Source organism: Tamandua tetradactyla, chromosome 7 (assembly GCF_023851605.1).
Source record: "Tamandua tetradactyla isolate mTamTet1 chromosome 7, mTamTet1.pri, whole genome shotgun sequence".
Lineage (NCBI taxonomy): Eukaryota > Metazoa > Chordata > Mammalia > Pilosa > Myrmecophagidae > Tamandua > Tamandua tetradactyla.
Genome location: NC_135333.1, coordinates 61,532,229 through 61,552,465, shown reverse-complemented (window position 1 = coordinate 61,552,465; position 20,237 = coordinate 61,532,229). Strand labels below are relative to the sequence as shown.

General features: G+C 39.8%; 1 protein-coding gene across 2 annotated transcripts in view; it reads left to right on the top strand.

Moving 5' to 3' along the window:
* The window catches only part of CACNA1C (calcium voltage-gated channel subunit alpha1 C), a 739,906-nt gene that overhangs the window by 688,772 nt on the left and 30,897 nt on the right, over positions 1-20,237 (top strand). For both annotated transcript variants that reach the window (XM_077169590.1, XM_077169589.1), the window contains 2 exons: positions 1,970-2,035; positions 3,121-3,212. In XM_077169590.1, coding sequence (XP_077025705.1) covers positions 1,970-2,035; positions 3,121-3,212 — 158 coding nt within the window. The remainder of the gene's footprint in view (positions 1-1,969; positions 2,036-3,120; positions 3,213-20,237) is intronic.

Here is a 20,237-nt window from a genome sequence, read left to right as displayed (position 1 = left end):
GCGGCCAGAGGAGAGGTTCTGTCTTTAGGCACCTGCCCTGCCTGGGAGTCATTTTCGCAGGCTCTTTAAAGGTTCTCTGGGCTTGCAGTCAGGGGGCTCTGGGTTCTAATCCAGCCTTACCCCAGTGCCCCAGCCTGGCTGGGCTCCCTCGGGCCAGTCCTGAGACCAGGCCCCAGCTGACTCCAGCTTGCAGTGAGCTGGGCTCCGTGCCTGGGGCTCCATACAGGGGGAATCTGCTCTGCAGCTCTCCTTCACCTCTGCTCTGGGTCCCCCAGAATCCCCTTCCAGCAAGGCTTCCTCAGTCCATCATCAACTTTCAGGTTGGAAAGGACGATGCACTGTGGAAACTGTGATTCCCTCCGTCCTCTGTCCATCCTCTGACCTTTCCCACTGCTAGAGAGGGAGGGTTCTCCCGTCCAGCCCCTTTTCAGGGAGTTCTGCTCTCTCACAGGTGAGGGCACTGGGAGCAGATATAAGATACTGCTCTCAAGGACTCAGCGATTTAAATAGGTGGTCAAGACACATACCCCCAAACCACAACTGGGTCCCAAAGATTTAAATCAGCAGACTTGCCTGTGGTGCACCAAAGTAAATAAACACTGACCTAATTTGGGGAAAAAAGAAGATGGAACTGTGTTTGCCCCAGGCGTCATGCAAGTTAAATGCCCTCACACATGCACCCGAGGAAGAGCCTGTGGCCCCAGAATCCCACCCTCCGCAGCCGGCATGATGTCAGCTGACGGAGTGGGAGGGAGGGAGGCTTGGTGACCTCATACTTCTCCATCTTCACAGCACTCACACCAACTCTGAGTGTCCCCAGAGGCATGGGGGGAGACAGAGGGGCCTCCATCCCTGGTGCCCCTACCTGGGCCCTCCCCTGCACCCCCACATTTATTCCATTACCAGCTACACTTCTCACCCCAGCACCAGCCCTGCCTGCCCTGCCCCTAAGCCCCAGCAGTGCCCTGCTCCACCCGGAGGGTATCCTGGGGAGGTCTGAAATCAGACCCTGGTGGGAGCAGGACTGACAGCTGGCCCCCATGAAGGACTATACAGGTTCAGTCCCCAGGCTGTTGGGGAGCCCCAGACTGGGATTTCTGTGAATTAAATTTAGGGCCCGAGGGCCAACCACATGAAAGGCATCCGTGGGGATGCAGTGCCACCTAGTGGTTGTATGAGAGCTCAGCAAAGGAGCCACAGGCTCAGCCCCCTTTCCACCGAGGCCCCCTCCATGCAAGCGAGTCCATACAATGCCTCTCTCCAGGAGAAGCAGCAGGGGCTCTGGAAGATTCAGTCTTCCAAGCTTCCCTGTGGATAAAACCTTGAGTGAATAAAGCCAACGATGTACAAGGCACGATGCTAATGAACACTTTATTTGCCTTAAATCATTAAAACATCACAAAGCCCCTGGAGTAGTTGCTATTGGTCCCATCTAGAAAATGGCAGAAATAGGACTTGAGCCTGTGATCTTTCGTTTACATTTTTCCTTATTAAATATTTCCATGGTCATCATAATCCCTGCCTATTGCAACCCAGTGAAGCAAGGCAAAGCTGTGTAAGGAAAGGGGCAGTCCTGCCTGCACCCACTCCTCCCTGAGGTAGCCACTGTTAGCTTGGTGTGTATCCTTGCACATCCTTCTAATTCATACAAATGCATATACATAAGTGGGAAGAGGTTTTGTTTTTACTAAAGCAGAATCACACCCCGCTTTTCCCAGTACGCTACACACTGCTTCTCAGGCTCAAAGGAGAAGGGAGGGCCCATTTCTCAGCCTCTGCCCAGGTGCCCAGTACTGCTGTGGAGTTTTGGGTGGTGCTCTCAACCTCCACCCCAAACCCCCCTCCACACACACGCGCGCACACACACACACACACACACACACACACACACACACACACACACACACACCAGTCAGCAGCTGCCAGCTGCAGAGAGGGAGGCCTCACGGTCCCATGTGCTTCTTTCCAGGCCCTGCCCTACGTGGCTCTTCTCATAGTTATGCTGTTCTTCATCTATGCTGTGATCGGAATGCAGGTAAGGGGAACTTCCCCACTGCTCACCTCCTCTCCCTCTAAACGTCAGAGGAAAAGGTATTTCCCTGAAATGGATGCCCAGGAGGCAGCAGGGCGAATGGCCAAAAGCAGGAGGCCATTCCGAGAGCCACACCCAAGGGCTCTGCCCTTAGAGCACGTGCTTCAAGCCCCTGGAAAGGCACAACCCCTTCTCAGAAGCTGTGGGAAGGTCTGCAGCGCATGCCCTGCTCAGGCCCAGGGGCTGAGAACACAGTGTGTGGTTTAGGAGAAGCTAAGGACTGAGAAGAAGGCAGGGAGGAAAGAGAGCTCTGCTGCTATCAGATGTGCAGCATTTCCTGCGGCCTCGCCTCACAGGAGCCTGTGGCACCTTCTCCTGCCCCAAATGCAGAGCCCTCCAGCCTCTCCTGGGCCTGAGCTCCCATCGTCAGACTCAGAAGAACCCCATGCCCAGCACGCCCCACCAGCCAGGGACTTTGCCTTGGCAGCTCTTTAAGATTCCCCTATGAGTTCCTTTGCAGAAAGGCCCAAAGGTGCACAGGCCAAGATCTCCTGAAGTTCAAAGAGCCACCTCACACCTGAAAAATGGTGGCATTGAGAAGGTTGGAAAGACCAGATGAAAAGAGAGGCCTCCCATGATTTCAGGGATGAATGGAGTCCACCCAGACTCCCAACTCCCATCCCATATCGCACTAAACTTCCAGAACTAAATTTGGAAGCCTGCTTGAGGACACAGAGCTGAAGCGGCACGGACGAGAAGGCCGCGTCCCAGTGTCCAGCGTCCGCCTCCATCCCCTCAGCCCCCAGCTCCCACCAGGCCTCAGGCACCCGTCCTGAGGGCCTCTGGGCACTTTGCACCCTACAAGTGTCCGGTGTGGGGAACTGGGGTTGAAGGGAGGACAGGGTGGCGGGAGCCTGCCCCGGCATACATTGCAGGTGTCCCCTGCCGGGGTAAGGGCTTGTCCAGGTTATTACACGTTTTATCTGTGCCAGGTCATCCTGACCCCTGACGAGAGCCCTGGACGATGGTGGGAATGAGGGTCCCCTCTGTCCACAGCTCACCAAGTCCCTCTTCCGTCCCTCTGCTAGGTGTTTGGGAAAATCGCTCTGAATGACACCACAGAGATCAACCGGAACAACAACTTTCAGACCTTCCCCCAAGCCGTGCTGCTCCTCTTCAGGTGGGTCTCTGCAGACACAGGGGCTCAGCACACCTGCACGGTGCTGCCCGGACTCTGGCTGTGGGAGGGGGGTGCGCTCCCTCCAGGCAGAGTGTGGAGAGAGAGAACTGGTACTGCATCTCCTGCCCCTGACTAAGAAGCCAGAAGTTGCATTATTATTTGTAATAACTTTCCATGCTTTCTCATTGGGCTCTCGCGGACCAACTGATAACCACCCGAAGGCAACAGGTGATCAAAAGTGAAGTACTGAAAGCCCCTGATTTGGAATCTGATTAGGCTGGAGTCTAAGTCTGCAGCAGACTCGCTTTGTGACCTTGAGCCAGATAGTTCACGTCTGTGAGCCTCAGTTTCTTTGTAAAGTCCCTCCTATAGGTCCCTGGGCATGCCTGGGCCATTTTCTGCATTGGGTGGTTTTGTCCATGTGTGCAGAGTTGCCTCTCATTGAAACCGAGCATCAGTGGTTTGAACACAGGTCTCCACAGAGGCACCCTTGAGCCTTCAAGCTCCTTGGAAGGCCCCCTGCCTTCAGTGTAGAGGGGAGGGCGTGTTTCTCAGGCCTGCTCCTGAGGAGCCCCTGCTGCAACCCACTTCTCCTTTCTCATCTGGCTCACGGTGGCCCCTTTGGTTGGCCCCAGGCTTCCTCACCACTCATCACAGCTGGGAAGGTGAGGCCCATTCCCATCTGGGCCAGGGCTGGTAAGCCCTAGTCATCGGATCCCCAGACCAGGTGTCTTCTGAAGTCCATCCTGGGTCAGTTATTCTATAAACTATAGCACTGGGAGAGGTGGGGAGCCCATTTCTAACACATGGGGTCCCCTTCCAGAGTGTCCAGGGACCCTCTCTATAGCCCACCCCACCTTCGCCAAGTTCTCCAGAGCCCAGTGCCCACACCCAAAGCCAATCCATTATTGCTCAAAATGATGGGCTCCCTGGATGTGAGTCTGGAGTTACCAGGGCCATTGTGACCTTGAGGCAGCAGCCCTCAGCCTGTGCCCCCTTCAATTGTGGGGGATGGAGCTGCATCTCCCCTCTGTTCCTCAGTCTTTGATGGCAGAAAATGTTTTTTAGAAAGAATACATCCACAACAGTGCTAGGGAATAAAATATGAAAGGGGGCTATCAGTGAGCCACAAATGTTAAGGAATTCCTAAATGGAAGTAAATGGTAGAATTTAATTGACCAAAGGACAAGACCTGAGGGAAACACCCCACACACACAGGTGAAGGTCTTTGGAGGATGTGAGAGTGGTTCCAGGGGTTCTCTGAGCTCAGGGCCAGTGGTGCAAGCCCTGGGGCCACAGCCAGGCTGATTCCTCGGGAGCCTGCATTTGGAGAGCTTTTGCTAAGATTCGGAAGTGAAAAGCAGCAGCAGTGGAGATCAGGCTGGGTTTGGAGGTCTGAGAGGCAGAGCCATGCTTCCCAGTGCAGGGTCCCTCGGGGACCCCCACCCTCAAAGAGAAGCTACCTGCCCACCCCACCTGGTTTCCCACCGTTCTGTCTCCCGCCGTCACTAGAGAGAAGCTTCTGGAATCAGAACTTTATCCCCAGAGATGTAAACAGGGCTTCTTATTCCCAAAGAACTTTCTATAAGAATCCACGAGAACCTGGTGAAGTACCACACTCAGCTAACAGATGGACGAACATATGAAGAGGAAAAAGAATGAATGGAGCCAAAAGATTTGAAAATAAATATAATTCATATCTCGGGAGAGATTAGAGAGCATATCACATCTTGTTAATTAAAAAGAAAAAAAAAGAACAGCCTCTCATGAAAAACAACAAATTAGAGAATTGGAAAGAGAAAATACAATGGTTGAAAAATTTCTGAAAAGTAAATGGGATGAATGCAGATAAAGAGTGAATTAATTAATGATCTAAAAAATCAAGCCAAGGGATTCTCTCAGAATGCGGCCAAAAGAGATTAAAATATGAAATGATAGTTAAGACATGGAAGCTAGAACCAGAAAATCCTGTATGTCTAGTGGATATTCCAGACGAAAAGAACAGAAGTGATGGAGAGGATGTAATAAGCGGATAAACAAGAAAACTTCAATTAAGACTTATATCTTTGGATTGGAGTGGCCAATTAGTGCAAAATAGATTAATCAAAAAGACCCTTAACTGGACATATTTTGATGAATTTTTTAAATATCAAGAATAAAGAAAATATCCTAAAAGCTGTCAAAGAGGAAGAAGTTAATTATTTTCAGAAATATAAGAATCTATCGGTATTAGGCTTTTCGTTAGCAAAGGACAGTGCTGGAGAGAATGCCATTTGAACCTAGACTTGAGCACACATCCTAATCGGCACTCAAAGAGAAAAGCCAGATGGTCATTTCCAGAAATGTAAGTACCTAGAAGGTTTATCCACCCCCCCATCTTCTCTGAAATAATGACACAAGGATATAACTCCACAGAATAAAAAATGAATCTAAGAAACAAAATGAATAGAGTAATGATAAAACAATCATAAAGGTTATAGTTATAAATTATGAGCAAAGAAATAATAAAGTTTATATTAAGCTTAAATAATTGCTAAGGAAAAACATCTAAAACCCTAATAACAATTTGAAAGTATTCAATTATTATCTCAAAAACAGGAAGTGAGATGGCAGAAGAATGATAAATATGAAAGTGTGCTAAGATTCTTCTCTTATTTGGAAATAGGAAATGGATGTTGTTTAACTCTATAGCTAGCTAGGGGAAATGTGTGCATAAATATGTTAAATATTTAAAGGCCAACCAGCAGAAAAAGAGAAATGGACAAAGAAAAGCTTAGCAATCCAGTAAGAGGAAGGAAAGGAAAAAAAAGAACAAGAATATCAAGAAAGCACGGAACTTAGACTATATAAAACAAGAAACAGGATTAAGAACAAATATGTTAATAATTGCAAAAAAAAAGAGTTAAATATCTCTATTAAAATCCAATACACTGACGTTGGCTTTTAAAAAATCTAACTGTAGTCCATTTATAATAGCCACACTAAAATAAACTGAATGAAAAAAACGAAATGGAAAAAGGTATACCAGACAAACACTAACGAAAAAATTGTGCAGCAATAAAGAAATAGAATTCCAGGTGAAACACATCAAACATGACAAAGAGGGGTATCTGACATTGATGAAAGATATAAAGAGAAAGTCCATTGAGAAAATATAAACAGCATAAACCATGTGAGCTAAGAATATTTTGGACCTTGGTCAATCAAACACTGATGGAACTATAAAGAGGAAATGAAAACACACATACATACAATGGGAAACCTTGATTCTGCTCTAGAAAATAAAAGATTAAATAGTCCAAAATAGAAGAAAGAGTAAAGAACATTTAAATAAACAATTTAAAAATTAGCCTAGAGTGACATCATCAACGTGGTGACCTAAGACATCTTCTGAAAAAACCTCCCCAGAGATTCACCTAATAAACAGACAAATCTCACTTGCTTAGAACCCTGGAGGATGATAAAGACTGGAGAAGAACTCCACAAATGCCAAATCAGAGAAAGAAATATCAGGTAGGAAACTTCCATCCCAAGGCCCACCAGTCTTCTGCCCTCCTCCTCACGTGGTCCCACACAGCTTGTGAGTCAGAACCCACATATCCAGGCACAGGCACCCAAGTCCACAGAGGCCCAGGGCAGAACTAGCTGCTGAGAGTGCTGCATACAAAAGGGGCCCTGGGAGGAAAACAAAAAGGGACAGAACCATGGTAGAATGGCAGCTGCCAAGTAGTGCACTCAACCCAGTTTCTGTTCCCTGGACAGAAACACCTAAACCTAAACACAAACCTAAAAAACAAACCTAAACACAAACCAGACTTTTCTGGAGTGACCCACCTTTCTGGATTTTAGACCCTATCTGGCATCCCAGGGCAGGACACCCTAACAAGGAGAAAACCAGAGGTAGAAAAGCCTCACAGAGAAGAAGGGGTGGGGGTTAAACTGCACTGCTGTAACATGGGGGGATCCCAGAACTGAAAAGGGTAAAGAAAGGGGGCACTGAGTGAGGGAAGTAATTTAAACTAGTCATAGGAGATGAGGAGAAAATTCTGCAGAAAATCAAACAGAACAGATCAAGATTCCCAGAGAAGGAAAAGAGGATAGGAAACTGTCTTCTAGAGGTGAAGCAATTACACAAAAAGTATAGTCTTAAGTTGTACCACATATCCAGGGCAAGAAGCAGGTGAAGATGAGCTGAGAACATCTGATCAGTTAAACTCAGGCTATTCTAAAGGTCCAGAATAAGTTGAACCAAGTGTCAATGAAAAGCCTTAATACAAAGCCAGTCAAGAGTAAAACCCTAGAGAATAAAGAGAAACTGACCTTTAGATTTAACTCATCAAGATAATCAGATGCCTAGATATCAGCAAAATATTATAAGCCAGACTAACAAACAGGAAGATATGGCTCTGTCAAGGGAACAGATTAAGACTTGAGGGTAGACACAAAATTTGGAACAACTAATCAAAGAAGTTCAGACAAATCTCCTATATCAATTCAAAAGAGATGAAGGAAAACATGCATAAAGAGGTAAGGGATATTGAGAAAACAATATGTGAGCAGAAAAAAGAATTGAAAGTATAAAAAGAAATACAACTAAACTTATGGGGATGAAAGGCATAATAGTAGAGATTAAAAATCACCAGAGGCATATAAGAGCATATTTGAACAGGCAGAAGAAAGAATCTGCAAATTAGAAGGCAAGACAATCAAAATCATACAATAAGAAGAATAGAGGAAAAAAATAAGAAAAACTGAGCAGTGTCTCACAGATTTAAGTGACAGTTGAAGCACACAAACATACATGTCATGGGTGCCCCAGAAGGAGAAGAGAAGGGAAAAAGGGCAGAAATATATTTGAGGAAATAATGGCCAAAAAACTCCCAACTGTTATGAAAGACATAAATATATATATATATATATGTGTGTGTGTGTGTGTGTGTGTGTGTGTGTGTGTGTGTGTGTTTTTAAATACAAAGTATTTTTAAATACAAAGTTTTATTTTTTAAAAAATAGAAGTGAGAAAGGAATCAGTCAGGTACATCATAAAAGGTCAACTATACTGAAAAAAATGTTTGCAATTAAGGAAAAAAAAAAAGATACAACACATAAAAACCAAAGGACAAAATGGCTGGACTGGGTACTGCTTTTACAGTAATTAACACTGAATGTTAATGAATTAAACTACCCAGTCAAAAGACATAGATTGGCAGAATGGATTAAAAACAATACGATCCATCTATATGTTGTCTACAAGAGACTCAACTTAGTCCCAAAGACACAAATAGGTTGAAAGTGAAAGGTTGGAAAAAGATATTCCATGCAAATAGTAACCAAAAAAGAGCTAAGGAAGCTATTCTAATACTAGACAAAATAGACTTTAAGTCAAAAGCTGTTACAAGAAATAGGACACTATATATCAATAAAAGGGGCAATCTACCAAGAAGAAATAGCAATCATAAATATTTATGCACCTAACTACAGTGCCCAAAAATACATGAAGCAAATACTAATGAAATTGAAGGGAGAAATAGACATCTCTATAATAATAGAGACTTCAGTATACCATTCTCATCAACAGATAGTACCTGAATATAAGACCAATAAGGAAACTACAAACTTGAATAATATGATAAATGAATAGATTTAACAGACATATACAGAACATTGTACCCCCAAACACAGTATATACAGTCTGTTCTCCAGGATAGACCACATATTGGGTTACAAAAAAGTCTTGATAAATTTTAAAAGATAAAAATTATGCAAAGCATCTTCTCTGACCATAATGGAATGAAGCTGGAAATCAATAACAGGTAGAGAACTGGAAAATCCATACACACACACACACACACACACACACTTAAACCATCAGTGGATCAAAGAAAAAATTGCAAGAGAAATCAGTAAATATCTTCAGACAACCAAAAACGAGAACACAACATATCAAAATTTATGGGGTCTAGATTTTTGAAAGAACAGAGAATGACAACAAAATGATGAGAGCCACGAAGAAAAGAGCCCACACTACCAGAGACCTTTGGAGATGAAGAAGGAATATGTCCCCTGGGGAGCTTCATGAAATAAGAAGCCTGGAGAGAAAGCTAACAGACCTTGCCATATTTACCGTGTGCCTTTCCAGTTGAGAAAGAAACCCTGAATTTCGTCGGCCTTTCTTGAGTGAAGCTTTTTACTCATCTGTCCGTACTCTGGATAAAAGGGCATCAGACACAAGGTTTTCAAGATCACACTGTCACACTGTAAAAGCTATATCATCATACAATCATCTTCAGGAAGCAAGGCTACTTGAACACAGTTCAACAGCTTCAGGTAATATATGGAATGGAGCAACAATTATAACATCAAAAAGAAGCAAAGAGTCAAGTCCACAATGTGTGCATTCTACAGGACACAACAAGTCAACAACATGGGGGGAAAGCTGAGGAAAATACTGTACTAGATGAAGAGATTTAAGTGACACAACTACCAAATGTGCCTACATCCCAAGGTGAAGAAACACACAAATTACCTAAAGACTCAAAAAGAAATAGAAATCTCAATAGGCCAATAACGAGGAAAGACATTAGATCAATAATTATAAACATCCCAACAAAGAAAAGGACAGGACCAGATGGCTACATGGTTAATTTTACCAAACACTCGAGGAAGAATTGAGACCAATCTTTCTCAAATGCTTCCAAAATTGAAGAAGAAGAAAGATTCCTAACTTATTCTATGAGGTTAATATCACCCTAATACCAAAGCCAGATAAATATATCACAAGAAAAAATTAAAGACCAATATCCCTAATGAACATAGCTACAAAAATCTCAAAAAAATACTAGCAAGCTAAATCCAACAGCATATTAAAAGAATCATGCTCCATGATAAAGTGGGTTTTATCCCAGTAATACAAGAGTGTTTCAAACTAGGAAAGTCAATCAATATAATGTACCACATTAATGGAATGAAATTTAAAAACCAAATGATCATCTCAATTGATACAGAAAAGGCCTTGGAAGAAATTTAGAATGCTTTCTTGATTAAAAACACTCAGAAAATTAGGAATAAAAGGGAATTTATTCAACATGTTAAAGGACATATATGAAAATTCCATAGCTAATATCATACTCAGCAATGAAAGACTAAAACTTTCCCCCATTATCACAAACAAGACAAGGATATCCACTATCATCATTGCTATTCAACATTGTACTGGAAATTCTAGCCAGAGAGAAAAAGAAATGAAAATTATCCGTGTTGGAAAGGAAGAAATAAAGCCATACATCTATGGCAAATTGATTTTGACAATGTGCCAAGTCCAGACAATAGGGAAAAAATAATCTCTTCAACAAATAGTGCTGGGAAAACTGGATATCTCATGCAAAAGAATGAACGTGTACCCCTACCCCACACCATGTACAAAAATTAACTCAAAATGGACCAACAACCTAAATATAAGAAATAAAACTACAAAACTCTTAGAAGAAAACATACAGAAGTATCTTCAGGACCTTGTATTAAGCAATGGATTCTTAAGCTTTACAACCTAAGAAATCATATTTCATCTAAATTAATAGCTTCTGTGCAAAGGAATATCAAGAAAATGAAAAGACAACCAACTGAATTAGAGAAAGTATCTTGAAACCATATATGTGATAAATGTTTAATATCCAGAATATAAAAGAATTCCTATAGCTCAACAAAAATAAATAAATAACTCAATTTAAAAATGGGCCAAAGACTTAAATAGATATTTCTCCAAAGAACATATAGAATTAGCCAATGAACACATGAAAAGATGCTTAATATCATTAGTCATTAGGGAAATTGAAACCACAGTGAGATACCACCTCACAACCACTAGGATAGCTATTATTTTTTAAATGAAAAATAAGTGATGGCAAGGATGTGTAAAAAGAGGGACATTCACTCATTGATAAGAACGTGAAATGGTGCAATCACCTTGGAAAACAGTTTGGCAAGTCCTTAAAAAGTTAAACATGGAGCTACCATATGACCTGGTAATCCTACTTCTAGATATATATCCAAAAGAACTGAAAGCAGGGACTGAGACAGATATTTGTATATCAGCATTAGTAGCAGCAATAGTCACAATAGCCAAAAGGTGGAAATATCCCAAATGTCCATTCACAGATGAATGGATAAACAAAATATGATATACATGTATCATGGAATATCATTCAGCCATAAAAAGTAATGAAGTTCTGATAAATGAGACAACATAGATGAACCTTGAAAACATTATGTTAAGATACACACAAAGGTACTGATATTGTATGATTCCACTTATATGAAAGAGAATATGTAAATTCGTAGAGCAGAAAGTAGAGTACAGGTTACTTAGCTCTGAGGTGGGGAACAGGAACGAATAACTAATGCATAATGGGTGCAGGACTTTGTTTGGGGTGATGGGAGAATTCTGGTAATAAGGGTAACACAATCCCACTGAACATAAAGTTTATATTGTATTATATTTCCACAATTTAAAAAAGGAAGAGACAATGATAATTAAATGCAATACACTGTCCCAGAATGAATCTAATAATAGAGGATAAAATATCCAAAGGACATTTTTGGGACCCATGAAGAAATGTGAAAATAGACTGTAAGCTTTATATCAATGTTAAATTTCTTGAAATTGATATCTGTTAATTAAGGTGATGACATAAGTGAATATCCTTGTTCTTAGGAAATGCCCATGAAAATACTGTGTTCAGGGAGCATTATTTATGTGGCCTACTCTCAAATATTCAAAAAAGACAGAATAAAATGGCAAATGTGGCAAAATGTTCAAATTTGGTGAATCTGAGAGAGGCAGAGCAAGATGGCGGCATACTGAGGTGTGGAATTTAGTTCATTCTCCAGAGCAGCTACTAATAGCCAGGAACTGTATAGAACAACTGCCGGGGCGGGGGTGGGGCTCATCAGTGACTGGACACATATCATACACAAGTCTGGAATGAGTGGAATGGCTGAGATCCCCTGAGGAAAAAGGAAACATTTTAAGTAGCAAGAAACTTCACTCAACCAAGCACCAGTTGTGGAATAATTAACAAATTCTGACTGCTGAAAACAGGCCCTGAGCACAGATAAACATGGAGAAAGCACTAAAGGAATGAAGAGCTTTCGCCCTGCAGGTGGGCCAGGGGATGGGGGTAGGGGGGCGCTGACAGAAAAAAAATTAAAATAAAAAACCAGAAAAAATAAAACCATATGGGGTACAGTGAAAGCAGTACTGAGAGGGAAGTTTATAGTCATAATAGCTTACATTTAAAAAGAAGAAAGAGCTAAAATAAAAAACCTAACTGCATACCTGGAGGAACTAGAAAAAGAACAGCAAACTAATTCCAAAGCAAGCAGAAGGAAAGAAATAATATAGATTAGAGAAGAAATAAATGATATTGAGAATTAAAAAACAATAGGGGGAATTAACAGAACCAAAAGTTGGTTCTTTGAAAAGATCAGTAAAGTTGGCAAAACCTTAGCTAGACTGACAAAGGAAAAAGATGGCACAAATAAGCAAAATCAGAAGTGAAAAGAAGCCCATTACCACTGACCCCACAGAAATAAAAAGGATCATAAGAGGGTACAATGAACAACTGTATGCTAACACATTAGACAGCCTAGATGAAATGGACACTCTCCTAGAAACACAAAAGAAACTACACTGACTCGAGAAGAAATAGACCTCAACAAACCAGTTACAAGTAAAGAGATTGAATCAGTCATCAAAAACTTCCCAACAAATAGACTTTAAATCAAAAGCTAGGACCAGATGGCTTCACAGGTGAATTCTACCAATCATTCCAAGAAGAACTAACACTAATCCTGCTCAAACTCTTCCACAGAATTGAACAGGAAGAAACACTACCTAACTCATTCTGTGAGACCAACATCACCCTAATGCCAAAGCCAGATAAAGATACTACAAGAAAAGTAAAGTACAGACCAATTTCTCTTAGGAATATAGGTGCAAAATTCCTTAAAAAAATACTTGCAAATCAAATCCAACAGCACATTAAAAGATTTATGCACCATAATCAAATGGGTTTTATCCCACGTTTGCATGGTTGGTTCAACATAAGAAAATCAAGTAATGTAATATACTGCATTAACAAAGAAAGGGGGGGGGGGGGGTTGTTCTAGTTTGCTAGATGCCAGAATGCAATATACCAGAAACAGAATGGCTTTTAAAAGGGGGAATTTAATGAGTTGACAGTTGACAGTTCTAAGGCCGAGAAAATGTCCCAATTAAAACAAGTCTATAGAAATGTTCAATTTAAGGCACCCAGGGAAAGATACCTTGGTTCAAGAAGGTCGACGACATTCAACATTTCTCTCTTAGCTGGAAGGGCACATGACGAACATGGTGGCATCCCTGGCTTTCTCATGGCTCTACCAAAAGGGACTCTCCAAGATGTTGCCTCTTTTAAAGGATTCCAGTAAGCAACTCCACCTTCAGTGGGTGGAGACACACCTCTATGGAAATCATCTAATCAAAAGTTACACCCACAATTGGGTGGGGCACATCTTCAAGGAAACAATCAAAATGCTCCCACCCAGCAATATTGAATAAGGATCAAAGCACATGGCTTTTCTGGGGTCCACCACAAATTCACCTGGCACAGGGGTAAACACAGGATTATCTCAATTGATGGGGGAAAAAAAGGCATTTGACAAAATCCTGTATTCTTTTTTGATAAAACATTTAGAAAAAAGTAGGAATTGAAGGAAACTTCCTCAACATGATAAAGGGCATATATAAAAAACTCACAGCTAAATACAAAACAAACAAACAAACAAAAAACCCACAGCTAACAGCATATTCAATGATGAAAGACTGAAAGCCTTCCCTCTAAGATCTGGAACAAGACAAGGATGCCCACTGTGCACACTGTACTAGAAGTTATAGCCAGAGCAGTTAGGCAAGAAAAAGAAATAAAAGGCATCCAAATTGGAAAGGAAGAAGTAACACTTTCACTATTTGCAGATGGCATGATCTTATATATAGTTACTCCAAAAAAAAAAAACTGCAACAAAGCTACTAGAGCTAATAAACAAATTCAGCAAAGTGGCAGGATACAGAATCTACACACAGAAGTCAGTACTGTTTCTATACACTAGTAATGAACAATCTGAAGAGGAAATCAAGAAAAAATTACATTTATGATAGCAATTAAAAGAATGAAATATCTAGAATAAATTTAACCCAGAATGTAAAGGATTTGTACACAGAAAACTACAAAGCATTGCTAAAAGAAGTAAAAGATGACTGAAATAGGGTGGGCCACAGTAGCTTAGCAGGCAGAGTTCTTGCCTGACATGCCAGAGACCCGGGTTCGAAAAAAAAAAAAGATGGCTGAAATAAATGGAAGGCCATTCCATATTCAAGGATTGGAAAACTAAATATTATTAAGATGTCAATTCTACCCAAAAATGATTTACATATCCAGTGCAATCCCAAACAAAATTCCAACAGCCTGTTTTCCGGAAATAGAAAAGTCAATAATCAAATTTATTTGGAAGGGTAAGAAGCTCCAAATAGCCAAAAACATCTTGAAAAAGAAGAACATAATTGGAGGACTCACAATTCCTTACTTTAAAACTTCAGTGGTCAAAACAGCATGGTATTGACACAAGGATAGATATATTGACCAATAGAAACAAATTGGGAGTTCAGAAACAGACCCTTACATCTATGGCCAGCTGATTTTTGACAAGGCTGCCAAGCCCATCAAACCTGGAAATAATAGTCTCTTCACAAATGGTGCTGGGAGAATTGGATATCTATATGAAGAAGAATGAAAGAAGTCCCATATCTCACACCCTATATAAAAAATAACTCAAAATGGATCAAAGATATAAATGTAAGAACAAGGACTATAAAACTCCTAGAAGAAAATGTAGGGAAACATCTTCAGGATCCCACATTAGGCAATGCTTTCTTAGACTTACACCTAAAGCACAAGCATCAAAAGGAAAAATAGATACATGGCACTGCCTCAAAATTAAAAACTTTTGTACATCAAAGGACTTTGTCATGAAAGTGAAAAGAAAACATACACAATGGTAGAATATATTTGGAAACCACATATCCATGAAGGGTTTAATAACCAGAATATATATTTTTAAAATCCTACAATTCAACAATAAAAACAGAAACAATCCCATTAAAAAATGGGCAAAAGATTTGAATAGACCTTTCTCCACAGAGGATATACAATATATGTATCTTGGCTTGAAAGCAATGAAAAGATGCTCAACAACACTAGCTATTAGGAAAATGCAAATCAAAACCACAATGTATCATTTCACACGAACTAGAATGGCTACTATTAAAGAAAAAAAAAACAGAAAACTGCAAGTGTTGGAGAGGATGTGGTGAAATAGGAATACTCATTCATTGTTGGGGGTAATTGCAGATACTGCAACTGCTGTGGAGGACAGTTTGGCAGTTCCTCAGAAAGCTAACTATAGAATTATCATATGACCCAGCAATCCCACTACCACCCAGAAGAACTGAAAGCAGGACTCAAACAGATATTTGATAGAAATGTTCTAGCAGCATTATTCACAATCGCCAAAACATGGAAGCAACCCAAGTGTCCATCAACTGATGAACGGATCAACAAAATGTCTTCTAAATACACAAAAGAATATTATTCAGCCGTAAAAGGGGATGAAGTCTTGATACATATGACAACATGGATGAACCTTGAAAACTTCATGTTGAGTGAAATAAGCCAGACACAAAGGACAACTCTTGTTTGATCTCATTGATACATGCTAATATAATACACAAACTCATTGAGTTAAAATCTAGAATATAGGTTACCAGGGGATAGACTGGGGTTAGGAAATGGGGAATGGATGCTTAATTTGTACATAATTTCTATAGGTTGATTGTGTAAAGGTTTGAAAATGGATGATGGTGATGGAGCACATTATTGTGAGTGTAATTCACAGCACTGAATCAATAGGTGAATTGGTTAAAAAGGGAGATCTTAGGCCATGTATGCTGCTAGAATAAAAACTGAAAAATAAAACAGGACCGTATAACACAGTGAACCCTACTGTAGATGATGGGCTATAGGTAATAGTACAAGCATAGGAATGTTCTTTCATGAATTATAACAAATGTGTGACACTACTACAAGGTGGTAATAGGGTGGTATTTGGGGGGGAAATACACCAAATGTAAACTGTGGATGACACTTAATAGTACTATTTTAATAATCATCAATTGTAACAAAGATAACTACTGTTAAAAAATAATACAATTCAAAAAAGTTCTATCATCAGTTGTAACAAATGTCGCACAGCAATACAAGGTGTGGTGGTAGGATGGTATATAGGAATCCTGTATTTTATGGATGACTCTTCTGTAAAACCATAACTTCCCTAATAAAAATTTTTTTAAATTTTAATAATCTAATAGATTAGTTTTTAAAAGTTAATCTAATAGATCTGTTTTCAATAAATGGCAAAAAAAAAAAAGACTTTCTTTTTAAGCAACCAGAAATATCACCAAATGTCATAAAGACTTGAACAAATCCTAAAAATTCTCCAACTTCAATACAGTAAAATTAGAAATAAACCATAAAATAATAGACCTCTTAAAAACCCATACACTTAGGAAACTTTTGAGTCACTCTTCTAAAAAACTCAAAGTTGAAAATACAACTGCTTAGAAATGAGGGTGTGAGAACACTATATTTCAAATTGATGAGCTACATCAATCAATACCAAAGGAATATCAGGAGCCTAAAATTAATTTGTTTAAAAAAATACAGCAAATAAACTAAGTAATGAGAAAGAGAATAGCAAAATAATCCCAAAGTATGAAGGAATGCATCTATAAAAATAAAAGAAAAAAAGATTTAACCATAAAGATGCCAGGATTCCCCAAATTAATCAACATCTTAATGCAGTTCCCATAAGACTTTCAATAGGGATCACGCATAGCACTTGACAAGCTGATTTTAACATGTCTATGGCATAGAAAAGGAAAATGAGTGGCCAAGACAATTTTGAAGAACAACAAGTTGGAAAGGATGTTCAGCAAGTTGGAAGAATAAGACTTACTCTAAGGCAATAATAACTAAGACCATGGAGGACGTTGGTAGCAAGATAGACAAATAAACCAATGGAATGGAGTAAAAAGCCTAGAACAAAACCCATACATCCATAAAAATATAAGTTATGTGAGAAGAGATATACTACCCAATAAATAGTATTAAGAAAAATAGTTACCTGTAAAGAAAAAGGTAAAAGAATATTTCTACTCATATCAAATACAAAAATTAATCCTAGGTTATTACATTATTGTGAAAAGAAAAACTTTAAAAATTATAGAGGAACATATAGGAGAATATCTTTATGAATTAGAATAAGGGAAGAATTTTTAAATCAGATGCCAAAAGTACAAAATATGGAGGAAAAACTTATACATTAGGCCATGTTGAAATATAAAACTTAGATTCATCAGCATACACCATAAATAAAGCATTTATGCTTTATTTATAAAGATAAGCCACAGACTGAAAGACGTTTCTTGCAATGAATATAACTGACAAACGATTAACAAAGGAACAACAACAGTAAGGTCTCCTTGAGAAAATGCTTACAAGAAAACAGGGGCCTAGATTGTAAGCTTTTGTAGCAGACACTTAGCCCAGAGTGGCAATTATTTTGGATTTTGAGAGGCTGTTTTATATGTATATATATATAACCTGATATTTAAAGATAAGAATGAAACCAATCAGGTTGGGGTTAAAGTAATTCAGATCACAGGGGTAAGGAAGATAATGTCTATATTTTAGAACCACACATACTCTTTGAGACCAAAGGAAGAAAGATTTATTCAGTCTGGAACTGAAATTTTCTGAGCGGATTATCTAACTCAACCTATCTGTATAGCTCATTTAAGCAATTGAAACACAGGGAGCACAGAATAAGAAAGAGGTCCTTTAATCCTTTATAGCTTAATGTAATGTCTGGTTACATCCTAGAATATATTAAGCAGATAATCAAAGAGTATTGGCAAAGTGCCTTGAGGGATGGAAGAAAAAATATAGAGCTATTAAACCCTACCATCAGGAAATCCTCTGATACTGTGTCAAACTATAGGGACACCCAAATCAATAGGTCATGCCCTTGATCTTGAAGTTTATGTAGGTCGTGGAGAAGGTTAGCCTACCTACAGGTATGCCTAAGAGCTACTTCTGGAAGACCTCTGTTGTTGATCAGATGTGGCCTCACTCTCTAAGCCCAACTCTGCAAGGAAATCATTGTCCTCCCCACTATGTGGGACATGACATCCGGGGTGAAAGTCTCTCTGGTGATGTGGGAGATGACTCCCAGGGATGAATCCTGCCCTGGCACCGTGGGATCAACAATTCTGTCCTGACCGAAAGAGGGAAAAGAAGTGTGACTAATAAAGTACCATCAGCAGAGAGTTCAAATAGAGTCGAGAGACTACTCTAGAGGTTGCTCATACACAAGCTTCAGCTAGACATTGCCACATATCATAACCTGCCAAACCCCAACCAGGACCTTTCCAGCCAATCCTAAAGAACATTTAGGGCAATATTCCCCAAGGGTTCCATGCACTAGTGTAACTTTCCAGAAACCTACACCATCCAGATGGGTCCCTGGACCAGATAAGTCTTGAAACCTAGAGGGTTCAGCCTCTCCAGAACATCAGTTAGTTCCATCTCCCTACCCCATATTAGTGACAGACCCTTCCAACAAGAAAAAGTTAGAATGGCCATAGCCCAAATACCCCTTAAAAGAGAGGGATAGAAAGATCAGAGGTGATGGTGGAGTTATACAGAGAAGACATGATTTAACAAATGAATATGATTGTGAAGCATTAAATTGATATCTCGTTTAGTCTCCAGTATCGTAGAGCAGCTAGAAGTAAAAACCTAAAATTGTGGAATCATAACCCACGTCAAATTCTGAAATATGTTCTACAACTAATTCTGGTGCTGTGCTTTGAAAATTATTTTTTTGTATATATGTTATTTTCACAAAAAAAGAAAAAAAAGTCGATTGTGTTGATAAAAAAATAGGTAAGCCTTCAAGCCTCCTATATTCTGGAGCAGATAGAAGGAAAAATATGAGAGGATCATATGGTAGCCCATGACAAACTCTGGGATCGGTCCTGTATCCTCTTGTTGAAGAGTGCTCTGAAAACTATTGCTTTTTTATTTCTTTGCTTTGTATATGTATTATACTATACAATAAAAAATTTAAAAAAAGAAAAGAAAAGAATATATAAAGAATCCTACAAACGAACAAAACAAACAACACATGAACAAAACAGGCAAAAATAGAAGGTGCAATTCAGCACAAGTTAACATCGAAAGTCTCAATTCACTAATCATCAGAGAAATTCAAATTTAAAACCAACAGAATATTTTGTAACCATTGTTTGAGCCAAATTTCTAAAAGTTCACCAATACCAAGTATTGATTCAGCTGTAAAGCAGTGACCTTTCTCCACCTGGTGAGAGCAATGTAATTCAACAAACACATGGAGAGTAAGCAATACCTAGTAAAAATGAAGACACATACCTTCAACCTAAAAATTCTACTTTTCAGCAGATTCCCTATACGTGGGCCTGCATATTCATTGCAGTATTTTTGTAATAGCAGAAGAAGGGGGAAGGAGAAGGGGAAGAAGAAAGGAAATATCCTAACTGTTCATTCCAGGAGGGTGACATTTTTTAAATGGTATATTTGTGGAGTATACTCCTAATACAGCAGTTAAAATGAATCAATCAGAGCTAAATATATCAAAATGACTAAATCTCAAAAGCCAAATATGGATTGCAAAAAGAACAAGTCTGCAGAAAAGGTAAAGTGCTACCGACTATATAAAGATTTAAAGCATTCAAAATAAAGCTATAGATTTTCATATTTAGTAAAGCTCACCAAAACATTCAGGGACTCATAAACACCAGATGCAATTTAGTAGTTCCCTCCAGAGGCAGAGAGA